The following is a 24,984-nucleotide window of genomic DNA, read 5'->3' as shown; positions in this document are numbered from 1 at the left end:
AATGTCCACAACCCCACACTATACACCCCTCTTCACTCCACTCCTCCCTCCTTTGTGATTGAAAATGAGAGTCCCTTCACCTTTAAAAAGAAAATAGATGAGCGGTCTGCACCCGCAAGGCGGTGCTCTTGTTTGAGTGTTACGCTTCTTTTCATTTGCTTATTTTTTATACAACTTTTGCCATCGGACGTTATATTGCAGGCAGACGACAATATCAACTGTGTATTCCATTATCTGCGCATGAATGACCCAATATTACCCGATAGCGAACTCAATGTTGATTGGCCAGCTACCATATGCGCTTCAAAATATTAATGGAAACAAAGAGAAAAATAGTTTTAAAAAAACAATCCGGATTAAAATGGCGGATGTTTTCAATGAAATTTAATCAAATTTTAGCATATTGGCAAATTATATTTTTCTTTGCCAAATTCGCTATATTTCGCAAATGGCGAACGACAGCGCGAGCCCTGTAATGTGAGCATTTATTCCAATAATAACACGTTCGCAATGCTCCCGCAGGCGTTCGCCATTTGCGTAAATATTGAGAATTTGGCTCAAGAAAAATCTAAACTGCAACAATGCGAAAATCTAGTAAAATTTCGTTGAAAACATCCACCATTTTAATCCGGACTGGTTTTCTATATCTGTCTCTTTGTTTCAATGAAAGTGTTGCCAATTCGAACAGTTAACGAAACCCAGTCTGTACCCGATTAGACATCGCTTGACCATATTGTTATTGAAGTGCACATGGTAGCTGGCCAATCAACATTGAGCTCGCTTACACATGACATAAAGTTGTTGAATGAAACTTGGGAACAGGTGGAGCCATCGGATAATATTGGGTCATTCATGCACAGATGTTGTATAATTTGAATACACATTTAATATCGCAATCTGCCTTCAAAATAGCGGCTGGTCGCAAAGTCGTATAAAGAGATAAACAAATGAAACAAAACGTGACAATACCCATCAATAAATATTCCTAAGCTGACCACTTTTTATCTTTCTACCTAATATTTACTGATCTGAATTAAAGAGTGATAATTAAATAATTAGTTATATGGCGATAATATTACACATCTCTGCCAATTTCCGAATTAAATTGAACGGTGATAATTAATAAATTTGTTTTTTACTACCAAACTATCCTGAACGACAGCAGCGTATTTTAATTAAAAGGATACGAGAAAAAGCAGGAGCGGTGTAATTGTATTTAAAGTCTAATTAATCGCATATGCATATGTCATATAAATAGGCAACTCAAATAAATACCGGTACGCGTTTTGTTCATTGCTATTCTAGATATCATTGAAAGAGCATTCACTTAATTGACGCAAATAACTGGAAAGGATAAAAAGGGGAAAGGAAAAATTTAGCAGAAAGAATTTGAGGCGAGCAAAAAAAAATTTTTTTTTGGAAAGTAAAAAAAAATTAATTCAGTCGGGCCGATTTTAGTGGGTCGGTCGGGTTATGCCAAACAAAATAATTTTTAAGGATGGCATTACTTGCCTGTTTGCAGAATGCAAGAAAGTCTGGTTGTGTAGCTTTTGTGCCATTTGCTCTGCGCACAGTTGGAGTAGCTACAATCTCCGATGCATCCATCAGCTTCTGTGCTTCCAATTTCTTTGAAGTAAAATAGATGTCGCTGACCTTGTAAAGTACTGTTTTGCTGGTCGATGGTGGCTTTCATTTACAGGGACCCTCTGTTGCTGTAGGGGAGTCTCTGACTTCCACAGCTGCCATTATTGTGAAAGAACAGTGGTATAACAAAAAACATTATTCCATGTAAATATTTTCAAAGGCGTATAATTAAATTTGTTATACCAAAATGATTGCAAAGTTGTATTGTTTTATTATTTACAGCTATATCCACAGTTATTATTTACACGAAGTTGTCGTCTTCTGAGCCAAAGTCATATTTAAATGCTGACTTCGTATATTGGTTTGAGGCTGGTCGGCGCTTGTTTACTTTCTTTCCTTCCTGTTTAAGTTGTCTGTAACCCTCTGGATGGCATACATTGTCAGTTTTGTTGGTACATTTCCTTTTTATGTCCCCCACTATAGTAGTGGGGGACATATTGTTTTTGCCCTGTCTGTCTGTCTGTTGGTCTGTCTGTTGGTCTGTTGGTCTGTTTGCGCCAACTTTAACATTTTGCAATAACTTTTGCTATATTGAAGATAGCAACTTCATATTTGGCATGCATGTGTATCTCATGAAGCTGCACATTTTGAGTGGTGAAAGGTCAAGGTCAAGGTCATCCTTCAAGGTCAGAGGTCAAATATATGTGGCCAAAATCGCTCATTTTATGAAGACTTTTGCAATATTGAAGATAGCAACTTGATATTTGGCATGCATGTGTATCTCATGGAGCTGCACATTTTGAGTGGTGAAATGTCAAGGTCAAGGTCATCCTTCAAGGTCAGAGGTCAAATATATGTGGCCCAAATCGCTTATTTTATAAATACTTCTGCAATATTGAAGATAGCAACTTGATATTTGGCATGCATGTGTATCTCATGGAGCTGCACATTTTGAGTGGTGAAAGGTCAAGGTCAAGGTCATCCTTCAAGGTCAGAGGTCAAATATATGTGGCCCAAATCGCTTATTTTATGAATACTTTTGCAATATTGAAGATAGCAACTTGATATTTGGCATGCATGTGTATCTCATGGAGCTGCACATTTTGAGTGGTGAAAGGTCAAGGTCATCCTTCACAAGGTCAAGGTCATCCTACAAGGTCAAACATCATATAGGGGGACATTGTGTTTCACAAACACATCTTGTTATTTATGTTTGGGCCTTTTCTTGAGGTAGATGGTCCTTGTTCTTGACTTTCAGGCTGTAATTTATTATCCATGTCCTCGCTGTCAGATGAAATGATTACAGTATTTTGATTCCCCATTCTGTTGCCAGTAACTGTTGTTCCTCACTTTGGCAATTGTCATTTTGCGTCACTTAACCATGAGGACAAAGTGTCAGCCCTGCTTTACATTGGCATAATCTTGTCGCACCATCTTCATCTGTTGTCGGTCCTTCATCTTCACCATGTTCACAATCTCCCTGAGGAGGAGGCCCTTTACTAGAATCAAATAGTGGAGTTGTATACTGATAATCTGTGGCGGTCACGAGCGGATAGACTTCTGCCAGCAGCTCTCCGCATTTTTGGTAAACATCCCCCTTTGTTTGAACTCGCCACATAATCTCTGCCAAATGGCTCTCAATCTGCCCCAATTTTGTCCCCACGATCCTGCGAAAATGGTCCTTGGCATGCTTCCACGCCCCTTCAATTTTGTTGGTATTGACAGAGATGGTCTGGCCTGTTGCAATATCGAGGTATTTCCTTTTTGAAGGTGTAATTAAGCAATTTCGATATCCTAGTTCATTCAGATCGATGTATGCCAACCAGCCATCACTGTAGATAGCGGAACCCTTCTCCACGCGGCGAATGATTAATGGCAGCAATGTTTCTTTACTTCTGTCCGCAACTGGGTACAATATCACGTTGTCCAACATTCCAAATATCCATACTTTCATTCCCTTGTTTGGGTTCCCCTTGTGGTACTTGACTCGCCGTCCAAACAGTGATTCCTCGATCTCCATTTCTCCAGAAAGAACCAGTTCTCTAGTGTGCCTTTAGAAATGTTCTTTTAACAGTTCTCCCATGTACGATGCCCATTTGACTGCCGTTTTCTTATAGTCCATTCCACTGAACTTGGCTCTCAGATACAGTGAACTCTTGTCAAGCTTTTGATGAATACAAGACAATCTTGGATTTCAAGTCTGGTCTTCTAAAAAAAGAGTTTGTGAATACTGCTCTTACGTGAATATGATTGTTCTTACATCGAAAATTTTCACCTCCTTTTCTCACAGTTCTTATCTTAACAGTCATCTCTCTTCCGCAAACTACACCGTCTGCATTTTGTCACAAATGAGGAAAGTATTCCAAGCTTTCGCAACCACTGCAAAATGACTGAATCTTCTGAACTAAATAACGCCTAAAAATAAATTCCATGGATTTTCTAAATCCCTCAAAGAAATCTTCAATAAATCTAACTTGCGCTCTCTATAATTCCCTCCACTATGCCTGGGACTTGGCATTCTTTCACTTGCCATTTTGAATTTAACAGAACAAAATATTTCTTAGAAATGAAGTAGGAAAAAGTTTACTCACCTTTATTAACCCCCATTTCGTCCGTAATTGCTTATAATTGGTTCTCCTGGGTCCTTTTATGTCAATGTCAAAATTAATTGAAAAGTTCGTAACCGTAACACTGATTTACCACCAATGATAGGATGTTATTAGCATGTGTCCATAATTATAGGATTTTATCTTTTGGATGCGTGGGTATACCGACGAATAGTTCCATCTATATACTCGTATCTATTATTTGCCACATGGTATACATATAAATTGTAATTGCGCTTTTCAAAAAGCTTGTACATACTGCAAAAATGTCTGTAACCAATCTCTTGTGAACCCTTGCAGACAGCTGACTAGGCGTTCTTCTTCATCTTGGATGAACAACAAATCCTGAACACTGATCAACAGGCAAACTTCATCATCCTCTTTGACCATCCATAAGCATGAAATACTTTGTCTGAAATGGTTTCCAACCCACTTGTACCGTATTTTACCATGCATAGCGCGCAGTTTTTTACCTTCAAATTTCAAAACAAAAATTCAGTGCGCGTAATACATTGACACAACGCTTTCCTGGTTGCTAAATTGCAAAAAATCCATTTCATAATGGTAAATCTTCACAATTGCCGCCATTTTTTTATTGAAGAAAACTACACCCTATAATGTAATAGACTGGAGGGGCCGTTGTCGAAACAACAAATAGCTGGAAAGGTTAGGAATGAACGGGGTAGTAACAGTTTTGACAAAAATTAAAAGAGGAAAAAAATGTCTTTGTTGGTGTTTTCACACTTCTTCATTGATTGTTCATTAAAAAAAATCGAGGTATATCGATCCCCGTGCGTCGCGGTAGTGTTTGTTAAAGTTTTTGTTGTCATGAAAACTTGTTGATTTACAACGCAAAACGTCTTATTTGAACTGAGGCTAATTATTTCAATCATATTTCTCAACTTCGCTTTTGCTTTATTTTGATAATTTAATCCAAAGTTTAATGTTAGCAATTCCGAAAATTTGCACTCTATGTGAATTAACAGTTTGACGTCATCAAAGGAAAGCCGCTTCCTGTCTGCAGCAATAAAGCGACAAGTTTCTCGCCGACAAAATTGGCTTCCTTTGTCTAGCAATCAACATGCCGAACCAATCGTGTTTTTCTTCCTCAATGGCAATCGTCCAATTAAATAATAGCACGTGCAAAGCTCCGCCTTCGAACCTTTTGCAGAGAACGGAGGTGGAGTTCAACGGTTAATTGAGCAAGTGTTTTACGTAAGTTGAGTTCCGATTTGCCGAAATTACTCGGCCCTAAGCATTGAAACGACGAATACATTTATCAATAATTTTCCGATCTCTGCATTAATATGCTACTGTGCGGGTATACTACGTAGGTTACAAACCAACAATAGAGATATAGACTAGTTTTATTTTCTTTCAATAGAGACAAACAAATGATATTTGTCAAATGGCTTAACGCTGATAACACCAACTGTATGGAATTGAGCGTTCGGGTGTATTGTTTGTCTCACTATAAATACTTATTAACTAGACGCAGTGAAGGCGCGAAATACTGGGTCAAACTGGAATTAATGGGGAGCATCTCTTAATGGGGAAATATTTAAGGCGATGAAAAATAAAATGGGATCCATGGACGATTTGTGTAAAATTGGACATTGCAATGTTGCGGGTCTGCAGAAGTAGATGTCATACGATGTTGTGAGCGGCAGGTAATGAAAATGTTACACTGTTAAAATGTGAGGAATAGGTAATAGTGGTTCGAATTTAATGCGCAGGGGTCTTGAAAAAACACGTGCAGTGGGCGGCAATAAGGACATATCAGTGTTCTCGAGAGAATAATCTTAAAAATTGTCGAAAATATAGTGCTATGCAACCCACCCTCCTGATCGTATAAACGCTCCCTACTTTAAAACAAAATAATAAGCCCCCGAAAAACTCAGATTAAATAATTGCGCAATATAAGAATGGCGGCCATTTTCGGCCAAGTTTTCAGGTTTTTGGTCTTGAATTCTTTTTTTTCCTCCATTTTGGCTTTAAAAAATCGCATGCGCGTTATACATGGTAGCACGCTATACATGGTAAAATACGGTATGTGTCTTGTTTCTTGTTTTTATCAACAAAAATACACATTACTGGTATAAAAACAAATCATAATCTTAATATTATTAAGATTACCTTGCCTTCTTTAAGGAGAGAAATTTCCATATAAATCCAGATCTGTTTGTTTATTTGTCTTTAAGTCAGGTGTTCAAACTTCTTCAACAACTGTGAATGAGTGTTAAGTTGACCAATCACCAACTTTCAATCAAACTGACAGATCCGCCAATCAGATACTGTTTATCGCAGTAATTGAATGAGGGTTTTATAATAGAAAAAAAACTAGGTGATGGAGCAGTCTCTGATTTGGCGACTGGTCAGTGCTTTCAACCTACATGGAAAAGTCTTTTGTCATTACTTTTTTTAGTAAGTGCTTTCTGCAAAATATTCCTCATGATTCATTGTTTCACACAAGCCAGATTATAATCAATTGACTACAGAAATGTGTTGTTGGTTAAAAAAGTTTCAAAAATCTAAACATAAAAGGTGAAAAGCACTTCAGGCCTTTTGAGTTCTGAAGATGGTCCACCTTAACTTTGTCTTTTACATGATATTTATTATACCTGAACCTGAGATTGGGAGCAATATCCTCTAATGTAAAATCTGTCTTTTATTATCAAGTCATTCATGTTATAATAAGAAATTAATGTTGGCTTAGGACCAGTTTATTTCAACTGTTGTGAATCAATTTAAAGTCCGGGTAACAATCAGAGAAGCACATTTCCCATTATTGGATTTTCAGTCCCATGCAGAAAGCGTAGGCCTTCTCATGTGGGCTGCATTCATATCATGTCAGATTTTATTTCGTTGATTAAAATAGTTTTTAAAGGTGTTAATAGTTATTAATATGGCAAGCTCCTGTCCATTTATTGTGGAGACAAGCAATAGGCAAGAGTTATGGGACCTTGTTTAAAAAAAAAGGGATATATTTCATGTTATGAGATTTAGACTAAAATTCTGATAATTTGCTGCCTTAAAAATATGAACACAAATAAACATGCATAGAAAAAGAACAAACACATCAAAATGAAATCATCAAATGATGAGTGATGAGAATATTTGCCAGTGATGCCTTCTTCAAAATAATAGTTTTCTGTTGATAGCTGCCAGACGCTATCTTCCCATTTATTCTTGCATACCGGATGATCACATAAAATCATGTGACTGCTGCTCATTCTTTACATTTGAAAGCAAGAAAACAAGAGGGTCTAAAAGGCCTACTATCGCTCACCTAAATGGGGCCTGGACATTCTAAGTAGTTTCTAAATATGTGACAGGCAGCATCAAATATGCGAGCTAATACTCAATGATATTTAATCATTTTATTTACAGAGAACACAACAAAAACATAAAGTAACAGTTAAGCATAATAATTTACATTCATTCAATTGTTATAATGTTCTTATTAAAATGCAAATTCTGTTGTAAAATTAAATAAAGAGAAAACAACTTTTCATGCTATTGTGTTTTTCTTGATACAACTTTTGTTGGACAATAACTGGCACAAGTTCATCCAAAGCAAAGGATGTACATTGAAACACTAAACCTTCAACAAACTCTCAATCATACTGGACTGTCTGTACATGAACACCTCTATGTAAATACACAACAAAGTTGCAAAATGCTCTTTTTGCACACACGCATCTGAAATTGTATCTGCGTGTAGTAACGTTGATTTCTTTTCAAATGGAGAGATTCCTTTTCCAACTAAAACCCAGTGTCTACATCCAAAATGTCCGTCGCACTTAACTCCTTATGCTTGTATGAGCATTTGACTTCTAGCAGTCCATCACCATGCAGGGCAGGCACATGATCGAAGTCCATCTGGTGTTGCTGCAAAAATAGGAAAGTGCCTATCCACAATCAAACTATAGTCACTTACTTTAAACAGTTCATGCACTTTTTCCTTTTGCGCAGCGTACATGTTCTTCGCTTCTTGCTCGTATTTATTTCCAAAAGCAACCACTTCAACCTTTGAAAGATTGGTGTGCTTCACTTTCCATATTTTATTCAATACGTTCTCGCGTGAGGTTGTCAATCTCAATGTCTTGTAATCATGCACAATTGAAGCAGTTATCTGTCCCTTCATAATTTTTTTCACAGCAAACTCTGGCTTTGGCAGGGCATCATTTTTTGGAGGTTTTCACACTGGACTTCAGTGACTGAAAAATCTTTCACGAAATCCGCACATCGACAGTCAAACATTTTCCCAGTACACTCCTCGTGACTTAGTTGACGGTAACATGTCAATAGCTGAAAAAGCATTTCAAAACATGACTTATTGAACAACGCGCAAATTTAAATAATTGTGTTTTCTATTTATCAGACGGTTAACACTGACTTTGAGTGTTGAGTGTGCCCATTTGGTTATGTCACTCAAAACCAGGATGATGAAGAATTATTTTGGGGGGCAAAAAAATAAACTGAAATCATATCATATTTGCATCATATTTGTACATTACCAAACTTTATTCACATAAATCTTTATGTGGCAAATTAAATATTTGAAATTATTGTACAATTACGTTAACAAAATGGTTAATATTCATTTAAGCGCAAACTTACTGGGGGAAGATCTTCGTCTTTTGATGCACTGTCTGTGTCAGACTCCTTTAAACAGACAACCTGCAGTTGGACAAATCCTCAGTTCTTTGAGGGCCCTCTTCTGTTCTTCTGCAGTGAGTCCTGCTACCTCCACTGGCTTTCTTTGGTTGACCTTTCGCTTGGTCTTTTTTCCATATTTTGGTTTGGTGAAATCAATGTCAACCATTCAATGAGCAGTGACCTTAAAAACAAATATTGCTCATTAAATAGGATGTCTTTTTTCTTCCTTAATTTGTATCTTTGCATTTTAATGTGAAGTAATAGCGATACTGCACCCTTAAATAATAAACATTACAATGTTTCATTTCAATAAAGGCCTAACAGTTAACTTACCTTTTTACGCCACGATCTGTTCCAAGAGCATGCTAAACTTGTCTTGGACTCCTTGCTAATTAAACCTGCCAACTGCTTCGACCTTGAACAACATTGCAGCAATGTGACTTCATGCCTCTTCCAATCTGAAAGAAAGATTTTTTGTAAACAAGTTAGAATCTCACAAAATATTAATGACATTTATCAAGAAAGGTGAAAAAATAAATCATGCTTATTTTGCTATGGTGGACATCATTTTAAAACCATGCTTATTGTCCCCTACCGGTTTCACTCTGTGAGTCTGTCTGTCTGTCACACTATTCTGGATCCTGCGATATTTTAAAAGTTCTTCATATTTTTAAATGAAACTTGAAACATGGTCAGATGGCAATATTGAGATTATGCACGTCTTTTCATTTCGTTCCAACATCAAGAATTATAGTTGTTATGGCAACAACAACAAAAAATTCTGACAATGGTGGCGCCGGTAGAGGACATATATTGCTTGGCAATAGTCTTGTTTTACTATGGTTTACAACATTTTAGTATAACAATACTCACCCTGCTTTGCAGATGCAATGTGCAGCCACAACATATCCCTTCTCTTTGTTGAGGCAGACCCATGGGTCATGCTGTTTGTCGTTCACCCTCTGCTAAGATGCAAATTTGGCTTTTAGATAGCACACAGGAACGTCCTCACTCATTCTGTTACAATAGCACGTTTGCACATGTCCAGAGATAAAGTAATTGTACCCATCTAGAGATTTCACTGCTCTCATTTTCTCGCGCGTGTATTGGCATGGCGTGTCAATCAGATAGCCATAGATGCCTGCATAGTTGACAACTGGCCAACATTTTACGGATTTGTTTTATCCCTTCATGTAATAAAAAATTGAAAAAACAAACAGACTTCAAAAAAGAGTAATAAACTTGTCGTTAAACATACACTTTTAAGCTAATATTTAATTAAAGTGCTTACAAAATGCAATTTTCTGGAAACTGGTTACATATAACACATAGTTTGAACTGGGAAGTAGAAAATTCCTCAGGTCTGTCATGAAAACAAAAATAGGGATAGCTAAAGCTCAACCTATTTTAATTTTCTAAGCCTCGCTGGATAAACTTTTTTCATCCCGGCATCAACCATGTATTATCTTTAACTCCAGTATAAGCACAATGACTCATAATTACTTCTATCACAAACTTTTCTGTCTTTTTGTTGGTATACATATACTTCCTGAGGATCTTCAATTATGACGCGATGTAGAGATCATTGATTGTCATATCTATTTCTATCGGCATTCCCTGAAAGTTTCGGATTTCTATGTAAAATGTGTCAATTGATCCACGATTTGAAATGCCGGAAGGGTAAAAGGTATCTTTAGCATGGTCTTACAGTGTCTGGACAGCCAGTGTTTTATCAATAGTCAGGTGTCAAATGCCTCCCCCACCTGTCTGCCTCACTTGTTTATGGCTCTTTGACTTCTCGTTTTAATCCATCCAACCAAGTTCAACTTTTTTCGACGTTCTTTCTGCAGATAAATTTCCAGGTTTGAAGCCTGGTCTCTTTACTCCCTGACGATTGCTCTTCATTTAGAGCACAATTCTGTTAAGGCATTTGACACTTCAACAGATGCGGTATTAGACTGGTTACTTCTGCAGAAGGCATGAACAGCAACTCTATCTCTTATTTAATTACGGAAGGATTTTGCCAGCTAAAGCTAAACCTATTTTAATTTTCTACCTTTCACTAAATTTCACCTTACTGGTGCGGCTTTCCCCCCTGCCCCTTTTTAGCAGCACTCTGTACCTTTTTTGACCATAGATATTTCTCTTTTTTTACCACATTTTAAGTGGCTGGAATTTTTCTGTGAAAAAATATAATAATATTTTAATAAGCAGCACTTAATTGTATTTAAGTATTTTAAATCTTTTAACACCAGAAGAAAGTGTAATAACTAATAAGACATGTCATCATGTGCACATGAAATTTTCATATAAGAGCATATAGAATCTGATAAATTCTAACAGACTAAGCACAAAAATTGTCTCAACTTGGCTCAAGGCTCAAAAGGTTACTTAATCTGGTAAGTGGTGTCAACAAAACAGCTATAAACGTTCCAACCTTGATAAATCTCGCCGTCCAGAATGTAGACGCCAAACCACTACAGTATCCGCAGAAATACAATAAATTTCTAATACCATACAGAGATCTAGTACTGTTATAGATAATTTAATAGGAAAAATCAAAACAGAACTTTCTTCTCATTCTATTCTGTACTGAAAATGGCGTTTTTTATCAAAAGGAATAAACTGTCGCTATATTTGCAGTTACTGCAGTATAGGCCCAATCCCTGAAAGAGTGTTGGTGTAAATGACTTAACCTTGTGAAAGGATAGTCAATTATTGCTTTCGCACACGCTACCTGTTTTGATCTGATACCTCTTATGATTGGTAAGCTATGACGTGCGCATGTCATAGCTATCGCATGCGCACGTCAAAGCTATGGTGTGCGCATGTCATCGCTATTGTGTGCGCACGTCATAGCTATCGCATGCGCACGTCATAGCTATCGCATGTGCACATCATAGCTATGGCGTGCGCACGTCATGGCTATCGTGTGCGCACTTCATAGCTATAGTGTGCGCATGTCATAGCTATCCGGTGCGCAGGTCATAGCTATCGCATGGGCTTGTCATAGAGACCATAAAATAAAACATTTCCTATGTCCCCTTTACCCTTTATGCCACCGTACATTTGTTTTATGAGATATGTTAATATGATCGAAATAGGTAGTTTCATCTCTAAAGAATCTTTGGATATACAATCATGTAAATGTTGTTACAAAAGCAGTACATTTTTTATTGTATCAATAATTAATTTACATAAATGTCATTTTAACAATGAAACTCATGAACCTATCTTACCAACTTACATAATGACAATAGAAGTTACCAGTCCTAAAGAAAAAATTGAAAGGTTTATCTTTTATAGTCTGAGGAAAATCAAAAGTTTGGACTTACGTGTACAGGTTATTAGTGTAAGGTATTATGGTGAGTGTTTAGCATAGTAGTCAGGTCAAATGGTGTGCGTTTGTCATAGTGGTGAGGTCAAATGTGTGTTTGTCATGGCGATCAGGTCAAATATTTGTTCTTAAAAGTGATGAGGTCAAAAAGTGTGTGTTTGTCATAGTGGTGAGGTCAAATGGTGTGTGTTTGTCATTATGGTGAGGTTATAAGGTTTGTGTTTGTCATAGTGGTGTGGTCTAAGTCGGTGTGTGTTTGTCATAGTAGTCAGGTCAACTGGTGTGTGTTTGTCATAGTGGTCAGGTTACATGGTGTGAGTTTGTCATAGTGGTGAGGTCAAATGGTGTGTTCTTCAAAGAGGTGAGGTCAAATAGTGTGTTTTTGTCATAGTGGTGAGGTCAAATGGTGTGTGTTTGTCATAGTGGTGAGGTCAAATGGTGATATTAAATGGAGTGTGTTGTCATAGTGGTCAGGTTAAATTGTGTGTCAAAGTGGTCAGGTCATATGGTGTGTTTTTCAAAGTGGTCAGGTCAAATGTGTGTTTGTCACAGTGGTCAGTTCAAATGATGTGTTTGTCATAGTGGTCAGGTCAAATGGTGTGTGTTTGTCAAAGTGGTCAGGTCAAATGGTGTGTGTTTGTCATAGTGGGCAGATTAAATGGCATGTGTTGTCATAGAGGTCAGGTCAATTTGTGTGTTTGTCATAGTGGTCAGGTCTAATGGTGTTTATCATAGTGGTCAGGTCAAATGGAGTGTTTGTCAATGTGGTCAGGTCTAATTGTGTGTTTTGGGTCATAGTGTTTAGGTTAAAAAAATTGTACTTAATCTTACCTGGTCAATTTATTTCTACCCCATTGGTTATCATGGTTATGATAAAAAAGAAATGTCATCCTCTGTATCTTTGTCTTCCTTTTTGGTATGTTTTTTTAGACAAGTTTGGTCGTGACACTGGTGGTTTCTGGGTGCGACGCTGGATACAGCTACAAGATGGCACCAGTTGCAAGCCATTCCATCTGCAATTGTACAAAGTTGCCGAGGTAATTTATTATTTTGTGTAGGTTCAGTTTACATGATACACTGTAACTCCAATATAACGCGGATGACGGGGTCCAAGCCACGCAACAGCGTTATAAACGGATCCCGTTATAAGTTTTGAGTTCATTTATTGCAGGGGGCTATAAAAAGAGGTATAGTATAGCCTATAATACAGGTCCTGTGTATTACCATGCTGTGTTGTCATCCGAAAATACATGCATATAAACCGAATCGTATCGATAACATGATACATACCGCTTTTCTAATGTGCACATTAATCTGATAATCCAATAAAGTTACATCACTTAAAAAAAAATAATCTTGAACATTTATGACGATAAATATGTTTACGAATTTTGTAAGCACAACTATATGCATACGCCATTTTTCAGAAGTGTAAAGAGAACAGTGCATTATGGGGCAGAGCTTTCATTGGACAAGCGAATTTGAATTTAGCTTGAATGCAATATGATACATGTACAAATTGCGTCATACGCCGTCATGCAAAAAACGTGCTTTTCGGGGACTTTTTGATACCGGGCAAAAATGAAAGTGAATCTCTGCTAACAATTACACTGCGTTAGCATGTAATGAAATCATCTGGATTATTTAATTAATGTCTCGTACACAAACTGAATTAAATGACTAAATACTAGAATGATAATGAAATGACAAAAAAACTTGTTTTATACTGTGCGCAGTATATTTCAAAGCTGCTTCTTTTATATAAAGTCAGATTGCAATCAAATAAAGGTAAGAAGGTTTTTATCGTTGTGAATAACTTAAATTTTATAATTATCTCGCTTGCACTTACCTTATTGAAATTAGCGCACCGAACCGTTCTGATAGGGAATACATGTAATAAACACTGACTCGCATGTTTTCACACCTTTATTGACATTACACAACAGATTAACACTAATTAGCTGTCGGGTGGCGTTTTACTTCCAATCGATTAAAATCAGTTAAACGGACGGATAAAGCAATCAAGCTGTGATCGCCGCCTTCTTTGAATTTTCTGAAAATTTATGAAGTTGCATATCATGGATTTGAATCAGAAATGGAAGGTTGGAGAAAAAACGGGATCCAAGCACCCCCTGCGTTATATTGGACACAGCGTTATAACGGACCGCACTTTATTGGAGCTACAGTGTAACAATTAAAATCTTGATAGCCTCCTCATCAAAAGTGTTTATATTGTATAATGCAGTTTCTTAATTGGAAGTCATCGTTGTGTTGTGTCATCTGATGACAGAAACGAGCTTAATTTAATTTTCATTTCCCTGTCAGAGTGGCAAAGAGAAGTCTGTCCTGCACGCATTCTTTTTTGGATTTTTTCCTTAGTTTTGAAATATTTCTTTGATTTTTGGTAATTAAGTCTACCTATATGAGTAATAGATCATGTTCGAGTTTTATTCCGCTCCATTGATTTTTATGCTCCCCCAAAATTTATTTTGGGGGGAGCATATAGTCCCCCCTTCGTCTGTCCGTCCGTGTGTCCGTCTGTGCATAATTTGTGGCCTGGCTATTTCTAAGCAACTAATGACCGGAATTCAATTAAACTTTATGGGAAGCTGCACTACCAAGAGGAGATGTGCATATTATCAGCGGGTTCTGGTCGGATTATTTTTCACAGAGTTATGGCCCTTTGAAATTTTCTATAAAAAATTATTGTTCCCCCAACTACTGTGCCCTCAAGACGTTTCCTTTTATCTGAATATATAGTGCAATATTGCAAGAAAAAAAAACCTTTGGAGAGCATCACCTGTCTCCGATGGTTTCTTGTTTTTAGGAGTTATGGGTCTTGGATTTAGAAATTTTCTTAAGATAATCATACATGCCATACGTCCCGGATTGTCCGGGACAGTCCCGGAAATGAAGAACTTATCCCGCTGTCCCGGAAATCTGTCAAATGTCCCGGAATTTACAAAATCCATATTTAACATGTACCTTATCTTAGGCTTAACTGCACCTTGAATCTGTGTATATCTGCAGCGTCTCCATGACAATGCCTACCCGAATAGGCAGACCACGCTACGTGTCAAAATCGATCAATTAACAGGGGTCCTGTTATCATATCGATTTTCTCACGTTCGCGGTCAAACCGAAAAGGCGGCATTGTTTAATGTGGTTGTTAATTGACTTTAATCAACTACGTCATTATTTCCCGCTGCGTGAGGGCAAAGGATAGTTGTTCACACATCTGAAGTCCAACAGCGCTGAGTAAAAAATTAAAAGCAGTGTGACTGTCCGGATTTTAAGTTGACGATCTACCGGTACTGTTTTGTTGTATTTGTTTTATTGTGATTGGTTGTATGTATTGTGAATTGATTTGAGTTGACGATCTAACGGTACTGTATTGTTGTATTTTTTATTATATAAATGTTATAAATGAATAAAGGCGTATCAACAACTACGCGTTACACACCGGTCTTAATAACAATAACGCAGTGACGTCACCATCTATGTTTAGAACGCTTACACTGAAAACACGTGGCTTGTATAAGGTAACGGAAGTAGTAATGCTTAATTTGACGTTAATAGATCAAGTGTATTTCGGATAGGCTTTCGAACTTTTGCAATTAACGATGCGAAACAAAAAAAAACGTACCAAAAATGCAAATGTCTATAAATATCGCTACATTTTATACATGTCCCGGAAAATCGGCAAAAGTCCCGGACAATTTAGCTCAATGTCCCGGAATTGGTCTGAAAAATTATGGCATGTATGAGATAATACTTTTTTGGAAAACATTTCTTAAAGGCTTTAAGATATTAACTTGATTTTTGGTATGCGAGTCAACCTGCAGCAGTTACAGATAAAGTTCGAATGTCATTTGGGTCCTTTGATTTTTTCTTTGGCAGAATTATTGGCCTTGGACTTTAAAAAATTCTCTACAATAGCAGTTTTTCATACTTTTTTGCTTAACGCATATTACCTGATTTTTGGTGTGTGAGTCAACATAGTATGACTTACAGATCAAGTTTGAGCATTGTTCCAGTGCATTGAGTTTTTACGAAGGTACTGTCCGTTGACTAAGGTTTTTGTTTTTTAAATAATAATAATTTTCCGGGATTTTTTTCCGAAACGCTATCATTTAGGAAAAATAATGATTTAGATGTTTTCTTTTATAACATGATGTAAAACTTAATTTAAAGTGAAGAATGCTTTGTTATTTTTTTTATTACATGTTGTTTTTAACATCAATATTAAATCATCTAGTATTCGAGGAAACTTTACAGCTGTATGAAATGCTAATTTTCACATATGTTGAGAAGGCTTTCACTTAACACGCATAACAAGGTTTAAAACCAGTAAACTTTATTTCTTCCCTATTGAAAGGGGTTGCAGACAAGGAGATCCCCTCTAATGTTATATTTGTATCCTCTGCCCTGAAGTTTTGTCACTTGTATTGAGAGATAACAAGAATATAAAAGGTATAACAATACATGGAATTGAACATAAATTTTCCCAGTTAGCGGAGGATACTACTATTTTATTAGACGGCTAAGAACAATTGTTAAATGAAACACTAACTGTTGTACATGATTTAAAAAATTTAGGTCTCAATGTTAACTTTGATAAAACAAAATGGTGTATGGATTGGCAAACACAAATAAAGTTCTCATACCATAAAAAGAAAATGGAAATTAAACTGGATGCAAGACAACTTTAAACTCCATGTTTTCCTGTCAAAAATATTTAAAATAAATTACAATAAAAAAAAATTTAAAATGGAAAATATCCTGAAAATTTGAAAAGAAGAACTTAAATACCAATTGGAAATATTGTTATTGTGAAAACACTTATTGTATCATTATTCAATCACTTGTTCATATCACTGCCTTATCCACCTAATACCATTTTAAAGTCAATAAAATCTTCTATTTTGACTTTTATTTGGGACGGGTATAGTAAAGTAACGTTTACAACGATAGATAACGAATATAGAACGAAAATGGAGGTTTAAACATGATAAATTTGGATGCATTTATTCTAGCATTGAAACTTACCTTTTTGCTAAAAATGCAATCCTTCAATCTCAGAGGAATTTGGATTTATATCTCACAACTGTACTTAGATACTTATAGGGTCAATCCGGGTTAACTCGGACACTTTTCAGTTCTCATCAATAGCCATGTTTTCAAATGACCTACACAACGTGATATTTCGGATTATTAAAGGCTTCCGAAAGCATCAAACGGTTCTCCTAGAATTTTATCGTTATGAGCACACAAATCATATGCGGATCTATTGTAAATTTTAAGCAACTGTCGTAACCGCGGACCTTGAAAAGGAAGGTAAAACTTGGACAGGACTTGGAAAATTTCAAACAAGAAGGTAAAAGTCGGACACGTGTATGAATTTTAAAAAATTGATATAGGCTTCATCTTCGGTAATCACTTATTGTATATTAAGGTGGTATACAGGAAGCTAATGGATACATACTGAAGTTAATGTCCCTAGAAGATACTCTAAATAATCCAACAAAACATTCTTGGTGGTGGTAAGTTTTACTAACATCTAACTAGCCCCACGAAAATAAAATATCTATGCTATTAAGCAAATTCTGGTTAGTAAAATGCCACAACTACAGTACAGCCAAAGCGGAACAAACGTATTTCGCGATCCGCGGCGGCAAGGCGAAACGAGTCGATGCCGCGTCAGTCGTTGAAGCCGCGTCAGTATGCGGCGGCAAGTCGCATTTCGCCGCGAAACTTCGCATCTGTCCGCCGAGGCATGACGCGGTCCGCGACATGATGCCGAGTCGATGCGATCATGAAATATTATTTTTTTTTAATTATTAGTTACATGTAGTTAACAAATTTTGAAATAACAGTTATAATAATAATTAAAATCATAATAAATTTATTGTGCGCGGATTGGATTAGCATATACATGTAAGCATGGTTAATGTGTCTGGCCAATTATTAAGTTTGTTTCCCGCCCGTAGCGTATGTATTTCACACATAAACAAGGTCACGTAATTATGTTTTCGCACATACAAGTGGTCAAGGCTCCAGCATATGGTGGATTTATAAATTAATTGCATGTTTATTCCGCTATTATATTTTAGCTGAGAAAATTAGCAGTTTGAAGCCACATCAATAATCAAGACGGTGACGACGTATTTGTAGTTTTGTTAATTATCAGCTTATTATAACTATTGTTTGAATATGCGTATATAAACACGTTTTATCTTGTTCATATTATACAGTTAATATCGCTACTAATTACCCGATAATCCCGTATATTCCAGTTTTAAAGCAAATGCTGGTTAATATTTACGATACATAAACATTCTCGATATTTCCTTAAGTATCAAATACATTTTGGCATTTGATACTATTTATAGAGATGATGAAATAACGTCTAATCGGGGCGTTTTTTTCTCCACTGAACACGCGATTTACGCCTGACGTGATGTTCATGTATTTATACAACACAAAATACACCCAAACTTTCCAAACGACGTTCTACATGTCTGCATAATTTTTGCGCGCTTTTTATGAAACAAAGGATATTTTAGCACTGTTTATTTGACGCTAGAATTTGCCAAAGGACGCGTTAGCATTAAAATTCGGAAGTGTGTTTCGGATTACAAATTTAATAATGATAATCAAACGAAACTTAATAAACAGTTGTGCGTAATTAATTATACGCTACACATACATGTATGTACATGTAGGTGGATATCTTTTCACTCGATCCGCCGCGTACGTATGCGGCGGATTTACTCCGCGAAAGTACGCGTGGTTAATACAGACTCGGCGTCGTTGCGCGGATCGATGCCGAGTGCCACGGCGATACGCCGCGTGAACACACGATTCGGCCACCGCGGACTAATAATCTGGCCGTGGCGTAGCCGCGGATTATGTTTGTGCCGCTTTGGCTGTACTGTACGTGGATTTTAATTTCATTTTTTTCTATAGTTTATTTTGTCTTTTCTTTTCTGCCTTTTTCTCCTTAAGAGCTAAAGCAGCTTTCTTCTCTGATATGATTTCTTCACTGGTTAGGAGACGGTGAGAGGTAATGGCCTTGCATTTTTATGTCCCCCACTATAGTAGTGGGGGACATATTGTTTTTGCCCTGTCTGTTGGTCTGTCTGTTGGTCTGTTGGTCTGTCTGTTTGGGCCAACTTTAACATTTTGCAATAACTTTTGCTATATTGAAGATAGCAACTTCATATTTGGCATGCATGTGTATCTCATGAAGCTGCACATCTTGAATGGTGAAAGGTCAAGGTCAAGGTCATCCTTCAAGGTCAGAGGTCAAATATATGTGGCCAAAATCGCTCATTTTATGAATACTTTTGCAATATTGAAGATAGCAACTTGATATTTGGCGTGCATGTGTATCTCATGGAGCTGCACATTTTGAGTGGTGAAAGGTCAAGGTCATCTTTCAAGGTCAGAGGTCAATTATATGTGGCCAAAATCGCTCATTTTATGAATACTTTTGCAATATTGAAGATAGCAACTTGATATTTGGCATGCATGTGCATCTCATGGAGCTGCTCATTTTGAGTGGTGAAAGGTCAAGGACAAGGTCATCCTTCAAGGTCAGAGGTCAAATATATGTGGCCCAAATCGCTTATTTTATGAATACTTTTGCAATATTGAAGATAGCAACTTGATATTTGGCATGCATGTGTATCTCATGGAGCTGCACATTTTGAGTGGTGAAAGGTCAAGGTCAAGGTCATCCTTCACAAGGTCAAGGTCATCCTACAATGTCAAACATCATATAGGGGGACATTGTGTTTCACAAACACATCTTGTTGAGACTGATTTGACTTGACAGAAATGCTGCCTCAATGGCTGCTTCCACTTTTGGAGATGACGGTACGACTGGCTCGGACAGTCATTGAGTTGGCAGAGCTGTAGACTACCAATAGCTACTTCGAGACCATCTGAATCTACGATCTGAAAATAATTGTTTGCATTTCATGTATTCACTAGAGGATCCAGGGGTGGGGCAACTGATGCATACACATATATACATCTTGGTTGGGTAATGAAGATTTTATAAAATCATAAGTTTATTCTGTTTATGTAAAGGCAACAACGTGCTTGTCGACGGAGCAATGACCTCTGTAGCCGGTGCTGGAGTATCATTCGGGATACTTGGCGCGAAGGCAGCTTCAGGGACTGCACTAGTATTCAGAGGATGAATCCCACATGCCCAGAACCCACTCTTGATGTTAGACTGGACTACTGCGTTATCCCAAGCAACGTGAAACAATGAGGGGAATGACCACTTATTGACGAGGTTAAGTGCATTCTGTATCAAGAACTCTGAACAAGCACTGTTGTAATACTTGTTTAGAGGTCCATAACCAGATCTTTCAAGTGGCTGGAGGTTGTGGGTCGTGTGTGGCGGCAATGCTAGCACGTGGATGTTCTCCTCCATAGCGCACTGCAGCAACCCTAGCGTCTCGTTCGAGATGTGCCCATCCAGAATGAGTAACTGGGGATGCTCTGGACCAATAGCGGGAAGGAACATGTTGAGAAACCACTTCTCTCCACTATCGTCAGTCATCCGTTCTTTTGATAGAACCAGCGGGCACCAGGAAGAGCGTCGGTGGTGTTGAATCCATGGAGAGATTTGCTTGTTTTCCCCTTAACAATGAACATGGGTGGCGCACGCTAGCCCTGAGCGTTGACGCACACCATCAGAGTTATATTTGTAGACTAGCTACTTGTTCTTGAAACAATGTCTCACCGGTGTTAAAGCAAATTCTTCAGTCCATGTGCTTGTTTTCACTTTCCTCAAATCCTACTGGGGTTGAATAGGCTCCTGATGATACAACTTTCTGAACTATGACTGTGGAAGGCCAATGACAGGGTCTGGCGGCCCATCTTTGCAGGATGCTGGGACAATGTCCAGCCCTTCAAGGATAGTGGCAAGGTCAGTAAAGTACCTGCCAACCGGGAGGTGGCTCATCATCCTAGCTCTTGTGCTAGTCTTATTTTGAGTTCAGGATATCTATGCTTAACCCCTTCCCACCAGTCCTTCGCAGCAACACAATTGCGGTAGCGGGAACCGATTTTGGTACGTTTGCATAGTACATTTGTTCTTTTAAGAACAGCGGCCTGCAGCTGCGCCTCGTCGTACTGCACTGTTTTACTCCTTTTTTAGTGGGACATATTTCTTTGGCATGTTTTCTGTATGTACAATATGTTAGCTTTTTATGCCTGGTAGGGTGGCATAAAGCAGTTAAACTGTCCGTCCGTCCAAAAACTTTTAACATTGGCCATAACTTTTGCAATATTGAAGATAGCATCTTGATATTTGGCTTGCATGTGTATTTCAAGGAGCTGCACATTTTGAATGGTGAAAGGTAAAAAAAACAAATCCAAGGGAAGTAACAAGCTCTAAAGGGAGATAATTTATATTTATCATTTGGCAGGTACAGATCATTTTCACATGGGAAGTAATATTTTTTAAAGGGATATAATCCAAATAAAAAATATAATCAAAGCGGTGCAGTAAACCATATGGAGTAATTCAACCAAAAACTTAAGCGTATTATGGTGTTTGTAATTGGAATAGGTCTTTGCTCGCGTATAAAGATTGGATGGCCTTTGAATAAATATTTCTTTACAGTCTATTATCACTGTACACTTCTTGTATTTCAATCGTAATGACCTTGGCATGTTTTTGAGAATAGTTCCCTTGCAAGGACATCTTATCAGAACTTTCAACTTTTTTGCAATCATTGGCACACAGTTTGAAAAAATCTTGGAGACTTGAGTTGGGCATATGTTGAATCTTATAGTAAGATCAGCGTTTGTTAAGTTTAGTTAAAGTTTCATCAACAGAAACAGGAGTTGATCACCAGCATTCAAATTTCCGATTCTCTGAAAGCTAAGGCTGACTGATGTCAGAATCCACATAAAAACTGCACATGATGACCAGTCAGTGTCTTTATTTAATAATTTTTCAAATTTGTATGTGTGATTTTTTTCTCCCCTAGTTCTTGTTTTAAGGTTCTATTTTCTTCCAACAGTCTTTGGTATTCTTGTTGCAGATAGCTGTAATTGGATTCAAGATCATTGACTTGGGTCTTCAGTTCTTTCAGTCTGGCATCTTTTGGATCTGGACCAGGGTCAGTTCCTGAAAATGAGGACACAAGTTTTAAGGAAAGAACAAAACATTGTTTACATGCAGACTGTTAAGCGAACATGGTCACATGCAAATATAAACGGCGTTTAAGCAGACATGCAAATATACAGGCTGTGTGAGCTTTCATTATCTCAATCAGTCACTGCATGTATAAGAGGAAAAGTTAGCTGTTTAATATATCAAACTGGGTCAGCTATTATAATTTTTGGATGCAGTTTGTGCCACTTTTCCAGTTTATATTGTATCTCACATGAACCGCTATGAGCATGAATTCAGTAAATCTTTAAAATAGTATTTATTGCTATGGCATATAGTTACTCGTGCACAGATCTACTGGCTTCATTCATAAAACTTTCATGGTTACCCTGAACGTCAAATATTGTTAGGAAAGCTTTTTACCTTTTTTTAACAAACTTCAGACTGTTTGAACCAAGCTCGAGCAAAGCATTTGCAGCAATGTCTTGATTTTCATCTACAGTACAGCCAAAGCGGAACAAACGTATTTCGCGATCCGCGGCGGCAAGGCGAAACGAGTCGATGCCGCGTCAGTCGTTGAAGCCGCGTCAGTATGCGGCGGCAAGTCGCATTTCGCCGCGAAACTTCGCATCCGTCCGCCGAGGCATGCCGCGGTCCGCGACATGATGCCGAGTTGATGCGATCATGAAATTTTATTTTTTTTTAATTATTAGTTACATGTAGTTAACAAATTTTGAAAGAACAATTATAATAATAATTAAAATCATAATAAATTTATTGTGCGCGGATTGTATTAGCATATACATGTAAGCATGGTTAATGTGTCTGGCCAATTATTAAGTTTGTTTCCCGCCCGTAGCGTATGTATTTCACACATAAACAAGGTCACGTAATTATGTTTTCGCACATACAAGTGGTCAAGGCTCCAGCATATGGTGGATTTATAAATTAATTGCATGTTTATTCCGCTATTATATTTTAGCTGAGAAAATTAGCAGTTTGAAGCCACATCAATAATCAAGACGGTGACGACGTATTTGTAGTTTTGTTAATTATCAGCTTATTATAACTATTGTTTGAATATGCGTATATAAACACGTTTTATTTTGTTCATATTATACAGTTAATATCGCTACTAATTACCCGAGAATCCCGTATATTCCAGTTTTAAAGCAAATGCTGGTTAATATTTACGATACACAAACATTCTCGATATTTCCTTAAGTATCAAATACATTTTGGCATTTGTTACTATTTATAGAGATGATGAAATAACGTCTAATCGGGGCGTTTTTTTTTCTCCACTGAACACGCGATTTACGCCTGACGTGATGTTCATGTATTTATACAACACAAAATACACCCAAACTTTCCAAACGACGTTCTACATGTCTGCATACATTTTAATTTTCGCGCGCTTTTTATGAAACAAAGGATATTTTAGCACTGTTTATTTGACGCTAGAATTTGCCAAAGGACGCGTTAGCATTAAAATTCGGAAGTGTGTTTCGGATTACAAATTTAAAAATGATAATCGAACGAAACATAAACAGTTGCGCGTAATTAATTCTACGCTACACATACATGTATGTACATGTAGGTGGATATCTTTTCACTCGATCCGCCGCGTACGTATGCGGCGGATTTACTCCGAGAAAGTACGCGTGGTTAATACAGACTCGGCGTCATTGCGCGGATCGATGCCGAGTGCCACGGCGATACGCCGCGTGAACACACGATTCGGCCGCCGCGGACTAATAATCTGGCCGTGGCGTAGCCGTGGATTTTGTTTGTGCCGATTTGGCTGTACTGTACCAGTACTGGTGTTAGGGCTAGTCTGCGCTGTACACGTCTCTGATGCCTTGAAGTGTCGATACCTGTTTATGCCATGGGTGTGAAACAGAGCAATGACGGCACATAACCAGGATGTTTTGGGTCTTCAGATGGCTCTCCTAAAAATATTAAAAATATGCTATATATAATCACTGCGTGTTTTGGGATGATTATATAGACAAGAACAATATGTTGTCTCAAAACTTCTCCAATTGTGACCAAGTTCCGACAACATGTGACTAGGAGCCCATTCCCTTACAGTTTCATCATTCGAAGGTACTGACACTACTGCCTGAGTATAGAAGCGAGCAGTCTGGTTCGTGATCAGATTGCATTTCAAGTTCCTTTTTGCCTGATGTAGCTTAAATCTCCTCTATAAATTCTTCTGTATAGGTCTATTTCATTTTTAACTATAAATAATGAGAAATTCTGTTTAAAAACAGTTTTAAGGGAACAACAAATCTTCATCATCGACTTCCTCAACACAACAGTTTTCAAATGTAAATTATTTTGGTGTTTTTAATGTTGATTGGTGGGGTATGACCCATACTATGGTTATGCACTGATGCTGTAGTACAAAAAATCAATTTTGGTGCTTGCACACATTTCGGAAATTAAATTCTTTATATTAATCTACAATTTATTATTTAACAATATTACACAGTACCTCCTACAAAGTGTTCGGAGCAAAGCAGATCATGATCTTTCGCTTCCCACAGCTGAGATGGATCGTAAAGTTTCATTTGCTTCATGGCCTTAATCTATTTCTTTCTTCTGTTTGAAATCTATTAAATTTAATTTTGCCTCCCTTTTTTGCCCTA

General features: G+C 37.4%; 1 protein-coding gene across 1 annotated transcript in view; it reads left to right on the top strand.

Annotated features, from left to right (window-relative positions):
- Window positions 1-24,984, top strand: part of LOC127871010 (RPA-related protein RADX-like) — a 196,982-nt gene that overhangs the window by 118,816 nt on the left and 53,182 nt on the right. Inside the window, exon 9 of the mRNA XM_052413625.1 lies at window positions 13,120-13,226. Coding sequence (XP_052269585.1) covers window positions 13,120-13,226 — 107 coding nt within the window. The remainder of the gene's footprint in view (window positions 1-13,119; window positions 13,227-24,984) is intronic.

This window comes from Dreissena polymorpha, chromosome 3 (genome assembly GCF_020536995.1).
Source record: "Dreissena polymorpha isolate Duluth1 chromosome 3, UMN_Dpol_1.0, whole genome shotgun sequence".
Lineage (NCBI taxonomy): Eukaryota > Metazoa > Mollusca > Bivalvia > Myida > Dreissenidae > Dreissena > Dreissena polymorpha.
This window is presented reverse-complemented; position numbering and strand designations above follow the sequence as displayed.